The sequence below is a fragment of the Neomonachus schauinslandi genome, chromosome X (genome assembly GCF_002201575.2).
Source record: "Neomonachus schauinslandi chromosome X, ASM220157v2, whole genome shotgun sequence".
Classification (NCBI taxonomy): domain Eukaryota; kingdom Metazoa; phylum Chordata; class Mammalia; order Carnivora; family Phocidae; genus Neomonachus; species Neomonachus schauinslandi.
Genome location: NC_058419.1, coordinates 64,969,370 through 64,990,736, shown reverse-complemented (window position 1 = coordinate 64,990,736; position 21,367 = coordinate 64,969,370). Strand labels below are relative to the sequence as shown.

At 36.7% G+C, this 21,367-nt stretch overlaps 1 protein-coding gene across 2 annotated transcripts in view; it reads left to right on the top strand.

The window, feature by feature from the left end:
- The window catches only part of ATP7A (ATPase copper transporting alpha), a 153,743-nt gene that overhangs the window by 78,001 nt on the left and 54,375 nt on the right, over positions 1 to 21,367 (top strand). For both annotated transcript variants that reach the window (XM_021678911.2, XM_044911518.1), the window contains 2 exons: positions 13,184 to 13,673; positions 14,407 to 15,132. In XM_021678911.2, the coding sequence (XP_021534586.1) occupies positions 13,184 to 13,673; positions 14,407 to 15,132 (1,216 nt within the window). The remainder of the gene's footprint in view (positions 1 to 13,183; positions 13,674 to 14,406; positions 15,133 to 21,367) is intronic.

Sequence of the window (21,367 nt, the reverse complement as noted above, 5' to 3'; positions counted from 1 at the left end):
ATGTGGATCCCAGTGACAGATCCTTAAGGCTATACTTTCCAGGGCACATTCATAATTTGATTGCTAAAAATAAAAGGACACTTACCTTTTCTGCCTTTACCAGCGCTCCCTCTCCTCCTTCAGTCAAAAGCCCATATGATATAGTGTATATTAGTAACCTTTCTTCTTTTTTCTTTCCTTTAAAAAATATTTTACTAAGTATTTAGTGTTCTAGGCCCAGAGACAGATTTATTGTGAAGCTTATGTTTCATAGCCTCTCGCTTGCATTGACCCCTTCTGAGACTCTGGAAGGAGTCTCAGTTTGTTCATATGGTTATATGTTTTTGCAAAAGTAAAATATTTTAACCACAAACATTTAAGTCCATTGTCTATTTCTACTTAGCCCTCTGGTAGACTTTCCCTTTGTGTTGAGTGCTATTGGATTTGCCATGGGCATTTTGGGGTATCTAACTAAGGGAAGGTTGAGTTGGGGATGTTTGGTTTGGGGTTAGTAGGATATTTGGCCAAATGTGGTTCTTTTTTTTTTTTAAAGATTTTACTTATTTATTTGACAGAGAGAGACACAGCAAGAGAGGGGACACAAGCAGGAGGAGTGGGAGAGGGAGAAGCAGGCTTCGCATGGAGCAGGACGTGGGGCTCGATCCCAGGACGCTGGGATCATGACCTGAGCCAAAGGCAGATGCTTAATGACTGAGCCACCCAGGCGCCCCTGGCCAAATGTGGTTCTTAGTCACTTCTGTATATAGTGAAATTTTTCCTAGGAATTCTGGTGTGGGAATGTCTTCCAATAATACCCCTACCACCCATATGCCAACTTACGACATAAAGGTGTAGGGCCCAGTGTAAAAATGGTAAAATGATTGTTATCAATTCAAAGAGTTGGGGCACCTGGGTGGCTCAGTCGGTTAAGCATCTGCCTTCCACTCCAGTCATGATCCCAGGGTCCTGGGATCGAGCCCTGCATTGGGCTCCCCACTCGGCGGAGAGCCTGCTTCTTCCTCTCCCTCTGCCTACCACTCCCCCTGCTTGTGCTCGCTCTCTGTCAAATAAATAAATAAAAATCTTTATTAAAAAAAACCAAAAATATTTAATACTAGTCACTACACAAGTAAAGTTCTCTGAAATTCTCTGTAATCTTATAGTACATATATGAAAGGGACTTGATAGTTTTCCCAAATTTGACGACAGCTCTAAAAATTTATTTATTATTTATTTATTTATTTTTTTAAAGATTTTATTTATTTATTTGACAGAGAGAGAGACAGCGAGAGAGAGAAGGGAACACAAGCAGGGGAAGTGGGAGAGGGAGAAGCAGGCTTCCCGCCGAGCAGGGAGCCTGATGCGGGGCTTGATCCCAGGACCCTGGGATCATGACCTGAGCCAAAGGCAGATGCTTAACGACTGAGCCACCCAGGTGCCCCCAGCTCTAAAAATTTATTAATATTTACTTGTGACATTGAAAGGAACTTTACTAAGCTATCATTAATAAAAAATATTTTGACATACGAGAATAACTAAATTATCATTCTTTTCTCTATATAGAAAATGACTTTACAAAGTTATTATCAAATGAAGCAGGAGAGTAAACAGTGAAAATATAGGAAAAGAAAATATAGAGGTGTATCACCATTTTATGATATTTGGTGGCTTTCTAAAATTTGTAACTTGTTATTTTGTTACTCATTCAGAGTATTTACTTTTGTACAGAATTTTGTTATAGTTTTATATTATTTTTTAAAAAGTATTTTATTTATTTATTTGAGAGAGAGAGAGAGTGAGAGAGATCATGAGAGCAGGACGAGGGGCAGAGGGAGAAGCAGACTCCCTGCTGAGCAGGGAGCCCGACATGGGGCTCATTCCCAGGACGCTGGGATCATGACCTGAGCTGAAGGCAGACACTTAACCAATTAAGCCACCCAGGCTTCCCTAGTTTTGTATTATTTTTCTTAAGGAAAGCCCTTAAAATGTTTGTGTTTCAGAGGCCACAAAAGATGGATTCATTTCTTTCTAGGCATCACATAGAAAATTGTCCTGTGCAAACATAATTTATTGTCAGAATGCAGCTCAACATGTTAATAATACATAAATATTGGTCACTTTTTATTTATTTATTTATTTATTTTTTAATGTTTTATTTATTTATTCATGAGAGTCAGAGAGAGAGAGAGAGAGAGGCAGAGGCAGAGGGAGAAGCAGGCTCCCCGCCTAGCAGGGAGCCCGATGCGGGACTCGATCCCGGGACTCCAGGATCATGACCTGAGCTGAAGGCAGTCGCTTAACCAACTGAGCCACCCAGGCGCCCCTATTGGTCACTTTTTAAAGACTGTTAAGGTTTCAAATTTCTGGATCATAGTTACAGCTGAGATTATAGTTAAGATTAATGTGCAGTCAATTTAGAAAACAAATTTGGAGGGGCACCTGGGTCACTCAGTTGGTTAAGTGTCCAACTCTTGGTTTTGGCTCAGGTCATGATCTTAGGGTCCTGAGATAGAGCCCTGCCTTGGTCAGAGTCAGCTTGAGATTCTTTCCCTTCTTCCCTCTCCCTCCCTCTCTGCTCCTTCCCTGGCTTGTGGACACTTGTGCTCTCTCTCTCTAAAATAAATAAATAAAATCTAAAAAAAAAAAAGAAAACAGATTTAGAGAGGACATTTTTTCAACTAAGTCAAGGAGTTCTTTCCTGTGTTTGGAATAAAACTCTGAAATGAAGTAATTGTGATGTTAAATTGAGTGGGGTTGTTTTATTGAAAAAATGCTACAGTGGAACAGATTAGAGCTTTAATTAACAGAATTCAAGGAGAGTTGAATAGTCAAGATGTCTCTAATTTTGTAATAAGTAGAATTAATGTGATTATTTCTCTTTGCAGCATCAGCATTTAAATACATTTTGGAAATTGTGTCTTACTTTGTAAAGTTTGTAAATGAGTATAATACTCTTGTTTGTCTTGTCCATGTGAAGACTGTAGACTTTAAAGAGATTAACCCAAAGTTTAATTTAATCACTCAGTGGTCTGTTCAGGGGAAAAATAAAATGGGCAGATAACGTGAAGGTCTTTCTCTGCAATTATTTGGCCTTTTTGAAAGGGGAAATGTAAAAACAAATTTAATTAGGTATAAGTATGGAATGACTCCAAAGATTAATGCCTTATTACCAAATTACTTTTGTCCTTGAAATTTATACTGCTAGCATTTTGAGTGCTTTTCCCCTTTACTCAGATAAAGGCTGCAGTCCATACGCCTAATTTAGACTATCCTTTAAAAAATGGCCACCTAGATGCTAGCAGTTAACCAAATTCATCCTGTGGACCAATACATTCCTTGCTCCCCTTAACTGTTTTTTTTTTTTTTTAATTTAAGTATAGCTGATATACATAACTGTTTTTTATTATTGAAAAAGTAACACAAATAATAGAGTAAAATCCCCCTCCCAACAGAAACCAGTTATGTTTGCTAATGTATGTATCCTTCCAGAAATAGACTATGAATGTAAAATGGTTTACCTGTATATATGTGTCTCTAAATAGACATCCATCTATCTATCTAAAAATGGAAGCATATATCCACTGAGAAAAGAGGAAGAACTGAAATAAAAGCATTTATTTGGGGTCTCAGAATTACAATTCAGGAAGCACAGATTTAGGTCACAACCCAAATTGTGTTCCTCTAGGGAACAAAAGTCAGTGGTTTTTAAAGACAAAGAGGAACACTTGTATACATTGTTTACAAAGAATTTTGATTGGTATTGGTATCAGAAAACTAATTTTGGCTAAACATAATTGATTACTAAGGCTATCACTAAGCAAAAGTCTGTTAATGTAAGTTGCAGATGTTTATGCAGAGTCCTTGGAATATTTGTGGTTTGGCCCAGTTCAGAAATTCATGGTTCCACCAGGTGAGGACATGTATAAGGCCCACCTCCTTATTAGCCTCCTGGCTCCATTTTAAAACACCTTGACATGAGTGACTCCATTTTCTTTCACCTTTCACATATACTATATATTTTATATATATATATATATATAATATACACATATTATATGTATATATTATCTGTACCTTGCTTTTCTCACTTAGCAAATATATCTTAGAGATTGTTCCATATCAGCATATAGAGATGAAATTTTTTTTATTTCTACTTGGAACATTTCCTAACTTTTCTATGGCAAATGATAAAGCATTGAACATCCTGTTTTTCAAACATTGTATTAGAATAAAACAGGCATTTTGCTTAATTCCTAGGTAATAATTATCTGTCATGAAGATGTAGAGTCAGTTATTCAAAAAGGGTTAGGTTTCTGATTTAGTTGAACTTAACCCCAAATTTCAAAACAAGGTCAAATTCAATATAGAAATCTAGCAGTGGAGGAATGGTATGGACAGGGAGTTTCACTATTAACTTTGTATAATTTTGTATTTAAATATTTCATAATGACTAACCATGTATTCATTGAATAATTTTGAACAAATGATAATAGCAATGAAAACAATGCTACAACTTAAAAAAAATCTAATAAAATCTCTGCATCTTTTTCATTTTAAGGTACTTGGTTTTTGAATTTTTTTCATAAAATAAAAACTTTAATCAATTTTAACAAACGTATCACACTGAATGTAATACATTAAGCAATAATAGGGGATACTATAAAGGAAGAGTTTTATGCGAAATCTGTACTATCTGTTCAGTATTCTTTTTTTCCTAGTGTTTATTTAAATTCTGATTAGTTGGGGCACCTGGGTGGCACAGTTGGTTAAGTGGCTGCCTTTGGCTCAGGTCATGATCCCAGGGTCCGGGGATCGAGCCCCACGTCAGGCTCCCTGCTCAGCAGGGAGCCTGCTTCTCCCTCTCCCTCTGCCTGCTGCTCTGCCTACTTGTACGCTCTCTCTCTCTGTCAAATAAATAAATAAATAAATAAATAAATAAATAAATAAATAAATAAAATCTTCAAAAAACCTAAATTCTGGTTAGTTAATAGTGTATTATTCGTTTCAGGTATACAATATAGTGATTCAGCACTTCCATACAACACTTGGTGCTAATCCCAACAAGTGCACTCCTTAATCCATCAACTATTTAACCCATCTCCCCACCCACCTCCCCTCTGGTAACCATCTCTTTGTTCTCCATAGTTAAGAGTCTGTTTCTTGGTTTGCCTCCCTCTCTCTCTCTTTTTCCCCCCCTTTGCTCATTTGTTTTGTTTCTTAAATTCTACATATGAGTGAAATCATATGGTATTTGTCTTTTTCTGACTGACTTATTTCGCTTAGCATAATACTCTAGCTCCATCCATATTGTTGTAAATGGCAAGATTTCATTCTTTTTTTATGGCTGAGTGATATTCCTTTGTTCCATATCTTTATCCATTCATCAGTCAGTGGACACTTGGGCTGTTTCCATAATTTAGCTAGTGCAGATAATGCTGCTGTTTAAGCATCGGGTACATGTATCCCTTTGAATTAGTATTTTTGTATTATTTGGGTAAATACCTAGTAGTGCAATTTCTGGGTCATAGGGTAGTTCTATTTTTAACTTTTTGAGGAACCTCCATACTGTTTTCCAGAGTGGCTGCACCAGTTTGCATTCCCACCAAGAGTGCAAGAGCATTCTCCTTTCTCCGCATCCTTGCCAACAACTGTTGTTTCTTGTGTTGTTGATTTTAGCCATTCTGACAGGTGTGAGGTGGTATGTCATTGTGGTTTTGATTTGTATTTCCCTGATGATGAGTGATGTTGAGCATCTTTTCATGTGTCTGTTGGCCATCTGTATGTCTTCTTTGGAAAAATGTCTATTCATGTCTTCTGCCCGTTTTTTATTTGGATTATTATTATTTTTTTGGTGTTGAGTTTGATAAGTTCTTTACATATTTTGGATCCTAACGCTTTATCGGATATGCTATTTGCAAATATCTTCTCCCATTCAGTAGGTTGCCTTTCTGTTTTGTTGATGGCTTGTTTCCTTTGCTGTGTAAAAGCTTTTCATTCTGGTGTAGTCCCAATAGTTTATTTTTGTTTTTGTTTCCCTTGCCTTAGGAGACATATCTAGAAAAATGTTGTGATGGCCAGTGTCAGAGAAATTACTGCCTGTGTACTTTTCTAGGATTTTTATGGTTTCAGGTCACACGTTTAGGTCTTTAATCCATTTTGAGTTTTTGTATATGGTGTTAAAAAGTGGTCCAGTTTCATTCTTTTACATGTAGTCCATTTTCCTAGCACCATTTATTGAAGAGACTATCTCTTTCTCATTATACATTCTTGCCTCCTTTGTCATAGACTCGACCATATAAGTGTAGGTTTATTTCTGGGTTTTCTTTTTTTGTAAATTATGTTCAGTTAGCCACTGTATAGTACATCATTAGTTTTTGATGTAGCATTCAATGATTCATTAGTTGTGCATAACACCCAGTGCTCCTTACAACGCATGCTATTTCTGGGTTTTCTATTCTGTTCCATTAATCTATGTGTCTGTTTTTGTGCCATACCATACAGTTTATATTAATGGCTTCTAATTTTCAATATCCTATATTGAAGCATCAAAGTAGAGTGTTACTTGATTAATATATACACATTTTTTTCAACAAAGAATAATATAATTTTATTGTAAAATATGTAATCTATATTGGGTTCCTTCTATGTATTTTAAATGGTTTTTAGTTGAGTTAAAACTATTTGTGGTTGGTGACTCAAACATATTAGAAATTCAAGATAAGGGGCACTTACATGTCTCAGTCGTTAAGCATCTGACTTTGGCTCAGGTCATGGTTCCAGGGTCCTGGGATCGATCCCCACATCAGGCTCCCTGCTCAGCGGGAAGCCTGCTTCTCCCTCTCTCACTCCCCCCTGCTTGTGTTCCCTCTCTCGCTGTCTCTCTCTCTGTCAAAATAAATAAATAAAATCTTTAATAAAAAAATAAAATTAAAAAAAGAAATTCAAGATAACTGATGAATCATTTCACTTTTCTGACTTCAGTCTATATAAAATGATGGAATCCTTTCAAGCTCTGAAAAACCCCTGATTACCTTTATGTTGAGTTGTTATGAAAATGTAAGAAAGTAAGCTTTCTTAGGAAAATGAAGCTCTTTGAATTAGGGTGATTTGTCCAAGGTTCTAGCTTTCATCCTACTTGAGAGCAAATTATATAGAAGTCACATGCAGATTAAGTATACTGTGCTTGAATTTCATGTTTTAGGCATTTCAGTAGATAAAGAATACCATTCTCATTAAAATAATGGATCTTTATAATTTCTATGGACATTTAGCACCCTCTACTCTACTATTAATGCTATTGAGACCACAGAATATGTTTCTTTTCTTTTCTTCTCTTCCACTCCTGCCTTCATCTAAATACAGTGAATAGTCTTCCACCTTGAGTCCTTCCTATGAGTCACATTCATAATTTATAGACTGGTATGTGTTTATTTTTATTTTAATGGAAAAATAGTTCTTATAAAAATAGAAATAACAACATTGGTTCTTTTTAAAATTTTATTTTATTTAAATTCAATTAGCTAACATATAGAGCATCATTAGTTTCAGATGTAGAGTTCAGTAATTCAGCAGTTGCATGTAACACCCAGTGCTCATTACATCAAGTGCCCTCCTTAACTTCCGTCACCCAGTTACCCCATTCCTCCATCCACCTCCTGTCCAGCAACCCTCAGTTTCTTTCCCATAGTTAAGAGTCTCTCATGGTTTGTCTCCCTCTCTGATTTCTTCCCATTCACTTTTTCCCTCCCTTCCCCTATGATCCTCTGCATTGTTTCTTATATTCTCTTTTTTAAGATTTTATTTATTTATTTGAGAGAGAGAGGGAGAGAGAGTGAGCACGAGTCAGGGGGAGGGGCAGATGGAGAAGCAGACTTCCCGCTGGGCGGGGAGCCCGACACGGGCCTTGATCCCAGGACCCTGAGATCATGACCTGAACTGAAGGCAGACGCCTAACCGACTGAGCCACCCAGGCACCCCTGTTTCTTATATTCTTCATATGAGTGAAACCATATGATAATTGTCTTTCTCTGATTGACTTATTTTGCATAATAGCCTCCAGTTCCATTCATGTCAATACAAATAGTAGGTATTCATCCTTTCTGATGGCTGAGTAATATTCCATTGTGTGTGTGTATATATGTATATACACACATCACATTTTCTTTATCCATTCATCTGTTGAAGGACATCTCAGCTCTTTCCACAGTTTGGCTACTGTGGACATTGCTGCTATGAACATTGGGGTGCAGGTGCCCCTTCAGATCACTACATTTGTATCTTTGGGGTAAATAACTAGTAGTGCAGTTAACAGCATTGGTTCTTAATGAAAGATTGAGAGAAAAAGATAAGCTTTTGAAACTTTGGAACAATGTGGTGAATAGGTGGAGGTGGTTTTCATTGGTGGGGATAATGTGAAAGAGTTAAGCCGACCCAGAATCATATTGCTACCAGCAATTTCTGGGTTTACAGAGTCAGTGCTTGTTTTTGCTCACCATTGTATCCCTAGCAACTAGCACAGTGCCAGGCGCACAACAGACACTCAGTAAGTATTTGTTGAATAAATAAATATTATTTTAGCTTCCTGCCAAAGGATTTGGTATCCAGAAAGGTATTGTGATAATCACTATGTGAATTTCCTCTTAAAAGAAACAAAGGTACTGCTTGTTTTTGTTTCCTTTGAGACTTTAGGCTTGAAAAGTCTCTTTGATATCTAACTCTTAGATATTCTTAGATATCTAACAGTCAGAGGAAAAGTTACCCCAAAGGGGAACATTTTTGTTTGTGCTAAGTGTGGTTGGCCAGCTTTAAAACACACAAAAAGAAGTTACTAAATGAGGAAGTGTTTTTAGTCCACAGCATGAAAACAACATAGGGTAATATAACTTTTGTAAGTAGTATTTTGTATACATAGTTGCCTTATTTCCTTATGTCTTTTATAATTAGAAGATAGGCCAATGCAGTAGAAATTATAGCAAGCCATCTAGTGAGAAAGTGATTTTTGCTTATAAAGTCAGTTTTAAGTACAGTTTCTCATCGGGAATGTTGGTAAATTAACATTTTTTGGGGAGGTGGAAATTAGCTCAAAACCAGATCTTTTTAAAAAAGATACCACATACAGTGTATTTAAAGATAAAGTAAATTTCCACCCTTTCAAAAAAGTTTGGTACTTTATCATAAAAAAGTATTAGTAGTACCTGGAGCAGTACTGTCCAATGCAATGTACTGCAATTATGGAAATGTTCTATGTATACCTAGTACCATATAGCAGCCACTTAGCCACAGTGGCTGTTGAACACTTGAAATGTTAGCCAATACAACTAACTGAATTTTTTTATCTTTTTGTTTGTTTGTTTAAGACAATTATCATACAGTAAAATTAACTTCTTTTTGGTATATGGTTCTATGATTTCATTTTCTTAGTTTGGTGAATTTTAACACATGTATAGATTCATTTAACTACCACCACAGCCAGGACACTAATAGTCCCATCACGTCAAAAAACTCCTGTGCTGCCCCTTTATAGTCACTCCTTTCCCACCCCTCATCTGTTCTCCAGCTTCCTCTTTAGTTTGAATGTTTACATTTTTATTTTTCAAAGATATTTATTTATTTGGGAAAGAGAGAGAACACAAGAAGGGGAAGGGCCAGAAGGAGAGGGAGAAACAGACTCCTCGCTGAGCAAGGAGCCTGATGTGAGGCTTGATCTCAGGACCCTGGGATCATGACCTGAGCCAAAGGCAGATGCTTAACCAACTGAGCCACCCAGGTGCCCTGTTTAAATTTTTTTTTAAAAAAACATTTTATTTATTTGAGAGAGAGTGTGTGCATGAATTGGGGGGAGGGGTAGAGGGATAGAAGCAGACTCCCGGCTGAGCAGGGAGCCCAACCCAATCCCAGGACCCTGAGATCATGACCGAGCTGAAGCAGATGCTTAACCGACTGAGCCACCCAGGTGCCCCGAGTATTAAATTTTTTAAAGTAATTTTCTTAATCAGAAAGTCATTGACTTCAGTAGACTCAAGAGTTTAAAAGAAAATCTCTTTAGAGATACAAAAACACAAAAGCCTTCATTTTATAGTGACTATATTTTATTGCATCTCTTTGAAAAGTATATGTCTGAACTACATGTAGTTTGGCTATACTGCAGCTTATTCATGAGAAATGTTATGTGGCATACTCCAAGATAAAATTTTTAAATTATTTTCCCACTTCTGTTTTGGATCCCTTATGCTAGTGATCTCTTCCATAACTAAGAGCAAGCTGACCAACTAGAATTATCGGTCTTAGAATCTTTTTTGTTCTATGGGTACATTTTAAGATTCCACCAAATATCTAGCCATTGATTACCAAGCTAAAGGAAGAAATAAAAATATTAAGTTCATTAATATAAGTGAAAGATTTCACTATATAACTATTGTAGACAGTTTAAAGTGAGACTTCCTACTCAATTACTTTTTTAAGTAGACTCAACACCCAGTATGGAGCCTAATGCAGGGCCTCAACTCATGACCCTGAGATCAAGACCTGAGCTGAGATCAAGAGTCGGACGCTTAACTGACTGAGCCGCCCAGGCGCCCTGATTTTTAATTACTTTTAATTATATTTTGGGATTGCTTTTATTTATGGAACAAAGATTTTCACCAGGAATCTATAGTAATAATAATGCCCATATTTTTAAAAGATTTTGTCAGAGAGAGAGCACAAGCAGGGGGAGTGGCAGAGGGACAGGGAGAAGCAGGCTCCCCACTGAGCAAGGAGCCCGATGCGGGACTTGATCCCAAGACCCTAGGATCATGACCTGAGCAAAGGCAGACACTTAACCGACTGAGCCACCCAGGCATCCCAATAATGCCCATATTTTAACTGCCTTTAGAACATTAATACCCTACCGCCTCTCAAAATCAGTGGGTCTAAAACTAAATTTATCATTTTTCTTTTCCCTCCACTCTAATCTCTTAACTTCCTCCAGTTTTCCTCCTCTATCTCTGATAATAGTTAATGGCAACACCATCTATACATTGGCCCACACTGTAAACATATAAGTCATTCTAATCATCTCCTTTATTATCTATAATGTCCTTACTAGTTCTTGCGCTCCCAAATGTATGTTGGAACTGCCCCTTTTTCTTTAGCCCCAGTGTTCATGCCTTAATTCAGATCTTCTCTGTACCACTGTGCAATTGCAGTAGTCTCCTGATTTTCCATCCTGTGTCACTCCATTCTTTTTTTTTTTTTAAAGATTTTATTTATTTATTTGAGAGAGCGAGAATGAGAGAGAGAGAGAGCATATGAGAGGGAGGAGGGTCAGAGGGAGAAGCAGACTCCCTGCTGAGCAGGAAGCCCAATGTGGGACTCGATCCCGGGACTCCAGGATCATGACCTGAGCCAAAGGCAGTCGCTCAACCAACTGAGCCACCCAGGCACCCCTGTGTCACTCCATTCTACCCCAAATGTCTCCAGAATGATTCTTCTCTAAAATGCTAATGCAATCATGTCATTCCCCTGCTTAACTTTTCCATAGACCCTATTACCAGTACGATAAATTGCAAACCATTATTGGCATAAAAGGGGCCCCATAATAAGATTTTATTTATTTATTTGAGACAGAGAGAATGAGAGAGAGAGAGCACATGAGAGGGGGGAGGGTCAGAGGGAGAAGCAGGCTCCCTGCCGAGCAGGGAGCCCGATGCGGGACTCGATCCAGGGACTCCAGGATCACAACCTGAGCCGAAGGCAGTCGCTTAACCAACTGAGCCACCCAGGCGCCCCAGCGGGGCCCCATAATAAATCAGTTGCCTAATTCTCTTGCTTATGATCTTTTTTTTAAATTTTTTTTTTTAAGATTTTATTTATTTATTTGAGAGAGAATGAGATAGAGAGAGAGCATGAGAGGGGGGAGGGTCAGGGAGAAGCAGACTCCCTGCTGAGCAGGAAGCCCAATGTGGGACTCGATCCCGGGACTCCAGGATCATGACCTGAGCCGAAGGCAGTCGCTTAACCAACTGAGCCACCCAGGCGCCCCTCGCTTATGATCTTTATCTACTTTATCCATTTGTCTGGAATTCCTGCCTCATGCGTCCTTGCTGATTTCTGTTTGTCCTTTTACATTAAGATATTATCTAAGAAGCCTTTTCTGACCCATATTCCCAGGGATGAATACATGTCTGTTTTCTGTATTTTCTGTTCTAGTATTGCTCCCTGTGACTGTCATGCTCAGCTTTGTGTCTTGAGAATCCTAGTTCCTGGCACATATAATAGGTGCTCAATAAATATTAGTTGTTCAGTGTTTACCTTTAACTCACTGCTATAAAGAACTACTTTCTTACGTATTTACTCATATGATCCTTTTAACAACCCAGCCCTAGAAGAATATAGGACATATTTCCCCATTTTTCAGATGGTAGAATTAATGAGTGTGATTTGTTATTAAGTGGAGAATTTTCAATGGAATGCAAATCTTCTGACTCCCAGCCCAGTAATTGTGTGTTTGTGTATATGTGTTTGTGTGTATGACTACATCATTAATTTTTGTAAGATGTCAGCCAAAGATATGCATGCAATCGTGGTAGTAGTTAAATTATATACAGTAGCTGAGCTTTAGGAATCCAATCATTGTTTTTATCATTGAATCAGGTGAAACAATAAAGATGTTCTTATTTTGAATAAAAGTAATACTAGGCTGTAGTAACTTAGAAGGTTATAGGAATATATGCTACAAAATCCTACAATACTACCTTTAATCATAAACTAGCATGCTTATATCTTTTCTTCCAAAGTTATCTTAACTGAACATCTTAAAATTTAAACTTCATATCACCTTTTATTTTCTGCAGCTGATCCTGTTTCCTTTATTATCTTTTGAATTGGTAGAGTGTGAAGTATTGAAATAATTTGTGAAAGGAGATAGTAGATTTGTTTGTACTCTGTTGTGAAATTCTAGGGTGTGTTTGTCCATGTGTATGTTTCAAAAGCCTAATCAGTACTTGAGTCACATACACCTACATATAACTTTATCATTCCTATAAGGACAGAAGACATTTTCTGTTTCTTTCCAAAGAGAATAGTAAAGATGAGACCTAATAGAGAAGCTTCACTTGATTGAATTATTTGTTCCATTCTTCTTGAATGTGGTATGATGATTGCTAATTTCTCAGTTCTAGGTCATGAAATTTAATTAAACTGACTTGAAATTTTCTTCCAAAAGGTTTCACTGGAAGAAAAAAATGCAACTATTATTTATGACCCTAAACTACACACTCCAAAGACCCTACTGGAAGCTATTGATGACATGGGCTTTGATGCTATTCTCCACAATTCTAATCCTCTCCCTGTTTTAACTGAGACTGTGTTTCTGACTGTTGCTGCTTCACTGGCTGTGCCATGGGACCATATCCAAAACACATTACTCAAGACCAAGGGTGTGACAGACATTAAAATTTCCCCTCAGCAAAGAACTGTAGTGGTGACAGTAATCCCTTCTATAGTGAATGCCAATCAGATAATACAGCTGCTTCCAGATCTCAGTTTAGATACCGGAACTCTGGAGAAAAAGTCAGGAACTTGTGAAGATTACAGTATGGCTCAAGCAGGTGAAGTCATGCTGAAGATGAAAGTAGAAGGGATGACCTGCCATTCATGTACCAGCACCATTGAAGGAAAAATTGGGAAGCTGCAAGGTGTTCAGCGAATTAAAGGTAATATATCTTGTGTTATTTGTTTGTTTTGTGAGCTTAATTTTCCGTTTTGGTCGTTGAGGTTTTTGCTTTCTTCTTAAGCATGGGTTTTGAATCCACTGGACTAAAATACGTACTGCTTCATTGAAGTCTGGGGTACGGTGTGCGTATACCCAGAGTGAATGTGGGTAAAATTAATGATTATAATTAAAAGTTACATGGGTCTTAAATAAGCAGAAAAGGCAGCAGGAATGGCATTTCATGGAGTTCAGGGTTTTTATTTTTTTAAAAGATATTATTTTTTTATTTGAGAGAGAGAGAGAAACAACATGAGAGGGGAGGGGGTCAGAGGGAGAAGCAGGCTCCCCACTGAGCTGGGAGCCCAATGTGGGACTCGATCCCAGGACTCTGGGATCATGACCCGAGCTGAAGGCAGTCGCTCAACCAACTGAGCCACCCAGGCGCCCCGGAGTTCAGGGTTTTTAATGCAACATGCCTGGGGTCCTCTCTACCTCTAATATATTTCTATTCAGGCATGTGGAAACTTGGAGATCATAGATATAGTGGTCATATTTTTTTAGTTTTTTTCAGTCTGTGTCAATAACATTTTCTGAAAAGAACTGAAATAGCTTAAGAAAGGATACTGACAACAAAGATAGAGAAACAATTATGTGTGGTATTGATTTGGTCTACAGAATGTTTTCTGAAGTGGCCTAGGAATAATTAATATAATATTTCTCTTTTTATTAACTAGTTTCCCTGGACAACCAAGAAGCTACTATTGTTTACCAACCTCATCTTATCACAGTAGAGGAAATAAAAAAGCAGATTGAAGCTGTGGGCTTTCCAGCATTCATCAAAAAACAGCCCAAGTACCTCAAGTTGGGAGCTATTGATATAGAACGCCTAAAGAATACACCAGTCAAATCCTCAGAAGGATCACAGCAAAGGAGTCCATCATATACCAGTGATTCAACAGTCACTTTCATTATAGATGGCATGCATTGTAAATCATGTGTGTTAAATATTGAAAGTGCTTTATCTACACTCCAATATGTAAGCAGCATAGTAGTTTCTTTAGAGAATAGATCTGCCATAGTAAAGTACAATGCAAGCTCAGTCACTCCAGAAACCCTGAGAAAAGCAATAGAGGCTGTGTCACCAGGGCAATATAGAGTTAGTATTACAAGTGAAGTTGAGAGTACCTCAAACTCTCCCTCCGGCTCATCTCTTCAAAATATTCCTTTGAACATAGCTAGTCATCCTCTGACTCAAGAAACTGTGATAAACATTGATGGCATGACTTGTAATTCTTGTGTTCAGTCTATTGAGGGTGTCATATCAAAAAAGGCAGGGGTAAAATCCATACGAGTATCTCTTGCAAATGGCAATGGGACTGTTGAGTATGATCCTCTACTAACCACTCCAGAAACCTTGAGAGAAGCAATAGAAGACATGGGATTTGATGCTGCCTTGTCAGGTAATTATCACTTTTTTCTCAGATTCCCCTAATGTTTTTTATTTCCTATTTTGGATTCTTTGGCTTTCATCAATAATAAATGAGTAATAGGCACTGCAATTCCAGTTTTTGGAAGTAAGTCCTATAGAAGTAGTCAGCAATGTGTACAAAGATGCAGAAGGATGTTTGCATAATTATCTGTAATATTTAAAAACTAGTAACATTAAATCATGATACATCCATATGACGAAATGCTATAGAGCCATAATAAATTACAGTACTAAAGATACTTAATACCACAGGAAAGTGTATAAGGTATCTTGTTAAATGAAAAAATAAAAGCTAAAAATCTGTATATTCTGTATGATCAAAATTTTATAAACACATGTAAGGATTTATACTGTGTAAATGTTGTTCATATATATGAGTGAATAAAATTCCTGGCAGGACATGAACTAAAATTTTAACAGTGGTTATTATATGAGTGGTAGGATAAAGGTGATACTTATTTCCATTGTGCTTGCCTATGTGTTTTGTTTTTTGTGACAAGGATGTATGTGTACATGTATAATGGGAGAAGCAAATGCTGTTTTGACAAGAAAAAAAGGTAGAAATAAATAATAGAATTTTAACTGTAGCTTTAAATTTGGACATTCAAATGAAACTGACTCTAGAACTGCCCCAAAGTCTATTTCCTGCTAGCCCTTACCTTGAACTGAAACCAAAAATGAATATTCAATGAATTTGCCTATGGGAACTTGTTATTTTGAACTAGTATTGAACCTAGCCTTGAATTAAACTGGAAATGCCCTAATGAAATTACTTGCTGTAAATAAAACAGAAAAATTGTATAACTAATTTCCAGACAATGTTATTAACTTTTGCTATTCTGATTAGAATGAAAGATATCAAATAGCTCTATTCTTTTTTCGAGCTCACTAAAACTGAAAAGCATAAAAAATTAAACACATGCTCAAATTATTGTGTTAGATAAATGTCAGTGGAAGAGGACCCAGAGACATACTAAATATTCTTAATTTTCATACTCATGACAAATGGCAGAAATTATAGAATTCTCACTTTTTAATATAAAGATGTAGTTTGCATGCCATAAAATTCACTCTTATTTTTAAAATTTTTAAAAAAAATTTAGTTTTATTTTTTAAGAGTTTTTATTTAAAAAAATTTTTAAACTAGTATTATTTTATTATATGCTACCCCAAGGATGGCAAATGTTAAGATGTCTGTGGGGCCAACTCCCATATCAATTGTATCTAAGTTTCTTTCTTTTTTTTTTTATGTTCAGTTAGCCAACATACAGTACATCATTAGTTTTTGATGTAGTGTTCAACGATACATTAGTTGCATATAACCCCCAGTGCTCATCACCACAGGTGTCCTTCTTAATACCCATCACCTGGGTACCCCATCCCCCACCCCCTCCCTTCTGTAACCCTCAGTTTAGTTCTTGGAGTCCAGAGCCTCTCATGGTTTGTCTCCCTCTCTGATTCTTCCCGTTCATTTTTCCCTCCCTTCCCCTATGGTCTTCTGCGCTATTCCTTATGTTCCACATATGAGTGAAACCATATGATAATTGTTTTTCTCTGCTTGACTTATTTCACTTAGCATAACACCCTCCAGTTTCATCCATGTTGATACAAATGGTGGGTATTCATCCTTTCTGATGGCTGAGTAATATTCCATTGTATATATGAACCACATCTTCATTCATTCATCCGTTGAAGGGCGTCTTGTCTCCTTCCACAGTTTGGCTATTGTGGACATTGCTGCTATGAAAATTTGCCCTTTTAATAAAAGTATACAATCCAGTGGTTCTTAGTATATTCAGAGTTTTACAGCCGTTATCGCTAATTTTATAACATTTTCATCACCCCCAAAAGAAACCCCATACCCATTAGCAGTCACTCCTCATTTCCCTTCCCTCTCCCTCAGCTCCTCTTATTTACTGTTCTATATTTTTCTTTATGAATTTGACAACTCTAGGTACCATATAAGTGGAATCATAGAATATTTGTCCTTTTGTGTCTAACTTCTTTCATTTAGTATATTGTTTTCAAGGTAGATAAATGTTCATCTGTGTTTGTAACATATATCAATATTTCATTCCTTTTTATTGCTAAATAGTATTCCATTGTGTGTGTGTGTGTATACATGTATATATATGTGTATATATATGTATATATAATTCTTTTTTAAAATCAAATCTGATATCTGGCATTATTGTAAGCAAGAACCTCACAGACTTTCAGATTGGACCCCCACATTGGAATTTATCCTATTCATTTGGGTCTGTATTTTGGCAGCTTAAAGTATGGTTCACAGATCAGCAGTGGCAGCACCCTCACTGGGAGCTTGTTAGAACTAGACTCTCTGACCCACCGCATACCCATTAAATAAAAATCTACATTTTAATTTTAATAAGCTCTCCAGGTAATTCATATGCACATTAAAGTTTGAGAAGCACTGGTATAAATAATTTGCTGCAGTGACCTCTATAAATAAACTCTCTGAATTAAATCTATTTTAATATGTTTATTTAATGCAGTGATAATATAATTAAAATGGCATTTAAGAGTTTTTATATAACAGATGTGAGCAGAGTAAAAGTAACTTTCCAACAACCTCACATGGCTTCAAAGATAAACTTGAGCAATAGGAGAAATTTTGGTCAGACAAGTAAGAGTACTTGATAGTTTCTAGTACCATGTGTATCATTTACCTAGTCCTCAGGATCCATGAATGCAACATGTTCAATAACTCTTAACAATGGCTTTTACCTTAACCAACTATTGTCAAGGGCGCCAGGAATTGATTGTTCAACAAATAATTACCAGGAGCCTGTTATGTGCCCTACATCTGTTAGGGTTCATAACAAACACATTAATGGCCATGATGAATAGGTAAAAAACCTTGGCACATTGGACGTCACCATAAAAGAATTGATAGAGTTGTGACTACAGTGACCCATGTTATTGGGATAAAAGGTTGATAGCAAAAGATTGCATTCTCTATTTCTGCTAGAGATCATTCAGAGTTTAAGATGCCACCAAAATGGTGGCTACCCATTTTCTGAATATGAGTGTCAATACTGGTCCTGGCCTCACAGCCTATCACCATAACCCCTTCCCAGACAGAGAGGGGCCAGCACAATTTGTCTTTATGACATACTAATCCTAGGTGGGCAGTAAAAGTTAAAGGAGATAGAGAAATATGAGGTGCTTTTTTTTCTTCATTGGTGAATTCTTTTTTTAATTTTATTTTTAAAAAATTTAATTCAGGTGTAGTTAACATACAGTGTTACATTAGTTTCAGGTGTACAATATAGTGATTCAACACTTCCATACATTTCTCGGTGCTCATCACAAGTGCACTCCTTAATCCCCGTCACCTATTTAACCCATCCTCCAAACCCTTCTTCTGGTAACCATCTGTTTATCCTCTATAATTAAGAATCTCTTTGTTAATTTGTTTCTCTCTTTTTTGCTCATTTATTTTGTTTCTTAAATTCCATGTATGAGTAAACTCATACAGTATTTGTCTTTCTCTTATTTCCCTAATTATGTTCTTTAGCTCCATCCGTGTCATTGCAAATGGCAAGATTTCATTTTTTATGGCTAAATGATATTCCTCTGTGTGTGTGTGTGTGTGTGTGTGTACATGTATATATATGCACTACACTTTCTCTATCCATTCATCAATCGATGGACAGTAGGGCTGCTTCCGTAATTTGGCTATTGTAGATAATGCTGCTATAAACATTGGGGTGCGTGTCTCCCTTTGATTTAGTGTTTTTGTATTCTTTGGGTAAATACCCAGTAGTGCGATTGCTGGATCAGAGGATAGTTCTATTTTTAACTTTTTGAAGAACCTCCATAATATTTTCCAGAGTAGTTGCTCCAGTTTGCATTCCCACCAATAGTGCAGGAGGGTTCCTTTTCCTCCACCTCCTTGCCAACACTTGCTGTTTCTTGAGTTTTTGATTTTAGCCATCCTGACAGGTGTGAGGTGATATCTCATTGTAGTTTTGATTTGTATTTCCCTGATGATCACTGATGTCGAGCATCTTTTCATGTGTCTGTTGGCCATCTGTAAGTCTTTGGAGAAATATCTGTTCAGGTCTTCTGCCCATTTTTAAGTTGGATTATTTGGGTTTTTTTGTTGTTGAATTTGGTAAGGTCTTTATATATTTTGGATCCTAACCCTTTATTGGATATGTCATTTGCAAATATCTCCTCTCATTCAGTAGGTCGCCTTTTAGTTTTGTTAGTTGTTCCCTTCGCTGTGCAGAAGATTTTTATTTTGATGTAGTTCCAGTAGTTTATTGTTCTCTTGTTTCCTTTGCCTCAGATGGCATATCTAGAAAAAAGTTGCTATGACCAGTGTCAAAGAAGTTACTGCTTGGGTTCTTTTCTAGGGTTTTTGGTTTCAGGTCTCACATTTAGGTCTTCAGTCTACTTTGAATTATTTTTGTGTATGGTATAAGAAAGTGGTCCAGTTTCATTCTTTTGCATGTAGCTGTCCAGTTTTCCCAACAGTATTTGTTGAAGAGACTGTATTTTTTCCATTGCATATTCTTGCTGCCTATGTCAAAGATTAATTGACCATATAATTGTGGGTTTATTTCTGGGCTTTCTGTTTTGTTCTATTGATCTATGTATCTATTTTTGTTCCAGCACCATACTATTTTGATTACTACAGCTTTGTGATATAACTTGATGTCTGGTATTGTGATACCTCCAGTTTTCTTTTTCTTTTTCAAGATTGCCTTGGCTATTCAGGGTTTTTTGTGTTTCTATACAAATTTTAGGATTGTTTGCTCTAGGTCTGTGAAAAATGCTATTGGTATTTTGGTAGGGATTGCATTAAGTGTGTAGGTTGCTTAGATTAAATGTGTAGTATAGACATTTTAATATTATTTGTTCTTCCAATCCAAGAGCATGCAATGTCTTTCCATTTCTTTGTTTTGTCTTCAGTTTCTTTCGTCAGTGTTTTATAGCTTTCAGAGTACAGGTCTTTTACCTATTTGGTTAAGTTTATTGCTAGGTATTTTATTGTTTTTGATGCAATCGTAAATGGAATTGCTTTTTCTTTTTCTGCTGCTTCATTATTGGTGTATACCTTGATTTTGTATTCTGCAACCTTACTGAATTCATTTATCAGTTCTAGTAGTTTTTTGGTGGACTCTAGGGTTTTCTATATAGTACCATCTCATCTGCAAACAGTGAAAGTTTTATTTCTTCCTTGCCATTTGGATACCTTTTATTTCTTTTTGTTGTCTGATTGCTGTGGCTAGGACTTTCAGTACTGTGTTGAATAAAAGTGGTGAGAACAGACATCCATGTCTTGTTCCTGATCTTAGGGGAAAAACTCTGTTTTCCACCATAGAGTATGATGTTAGCTGTGGGTTTTTCATATAAAGCATTTATAATGTTGAGGTATGTTCCCTCTAAGACCTCCTTTTAGAGGGTTTTTATAATGAATGGATGTTGTAATTTGTCATGCTTTTTCTGCACCTATTGAAATGATATGTTTTTTTCTTTCTTTTTTTTTTTTTTTGTTGATGTGATGTATCACGTTGATTGATTTACAAATACTGAACCACCCTTGCATAGGAGGTACTTTTTAGCATGACCGTCAATCTCATCATTCTCTTAAAAGGATATATAATATATGAAGTTAAGTCTTCAGTAACCAATTAAGAAAAAACTCAAATTCTTTTCCTTTTTTGTAACTTTATTTATTTATTTTTTAAGATTTTATTTATTTATTTATTAGAGACCGAGCGAGAGAGAAACAGCATGAGAGGGGGGAGGGTCAGAGGGAGAAGCAGGCTCCCCGCTGAGCCGGGAGCCCGATGTGGGACTCGATCCCAGGACCCCGGGATCATGACCTGAGCCGAAGGCAGTCGCTTAACCAACTGAGCCACCCAGGCGCCCATTGTAACTTTATTTTTAATTTCAAACTTATAGAAAAGCTGCAAGAGTAATACAAAGAGTTCCTGTTTACCAGTTTCTCTCAGATTCCCTCATTTTTAGTATTTTACCACATTTGCCTTATCATTCTCTCTGTTGACAGACATACACACACAGATGCACACACACTAACTTTTTCTGAATCATTTGAGAGTACGTTGCAGAAATGATGTTTTTGATTCTTTTTAATCCATTTTATGATTATGTATTTATTCTTCATATTACTTCAGACACCGGACCCACCAGTTTTGAGGATGAGATCG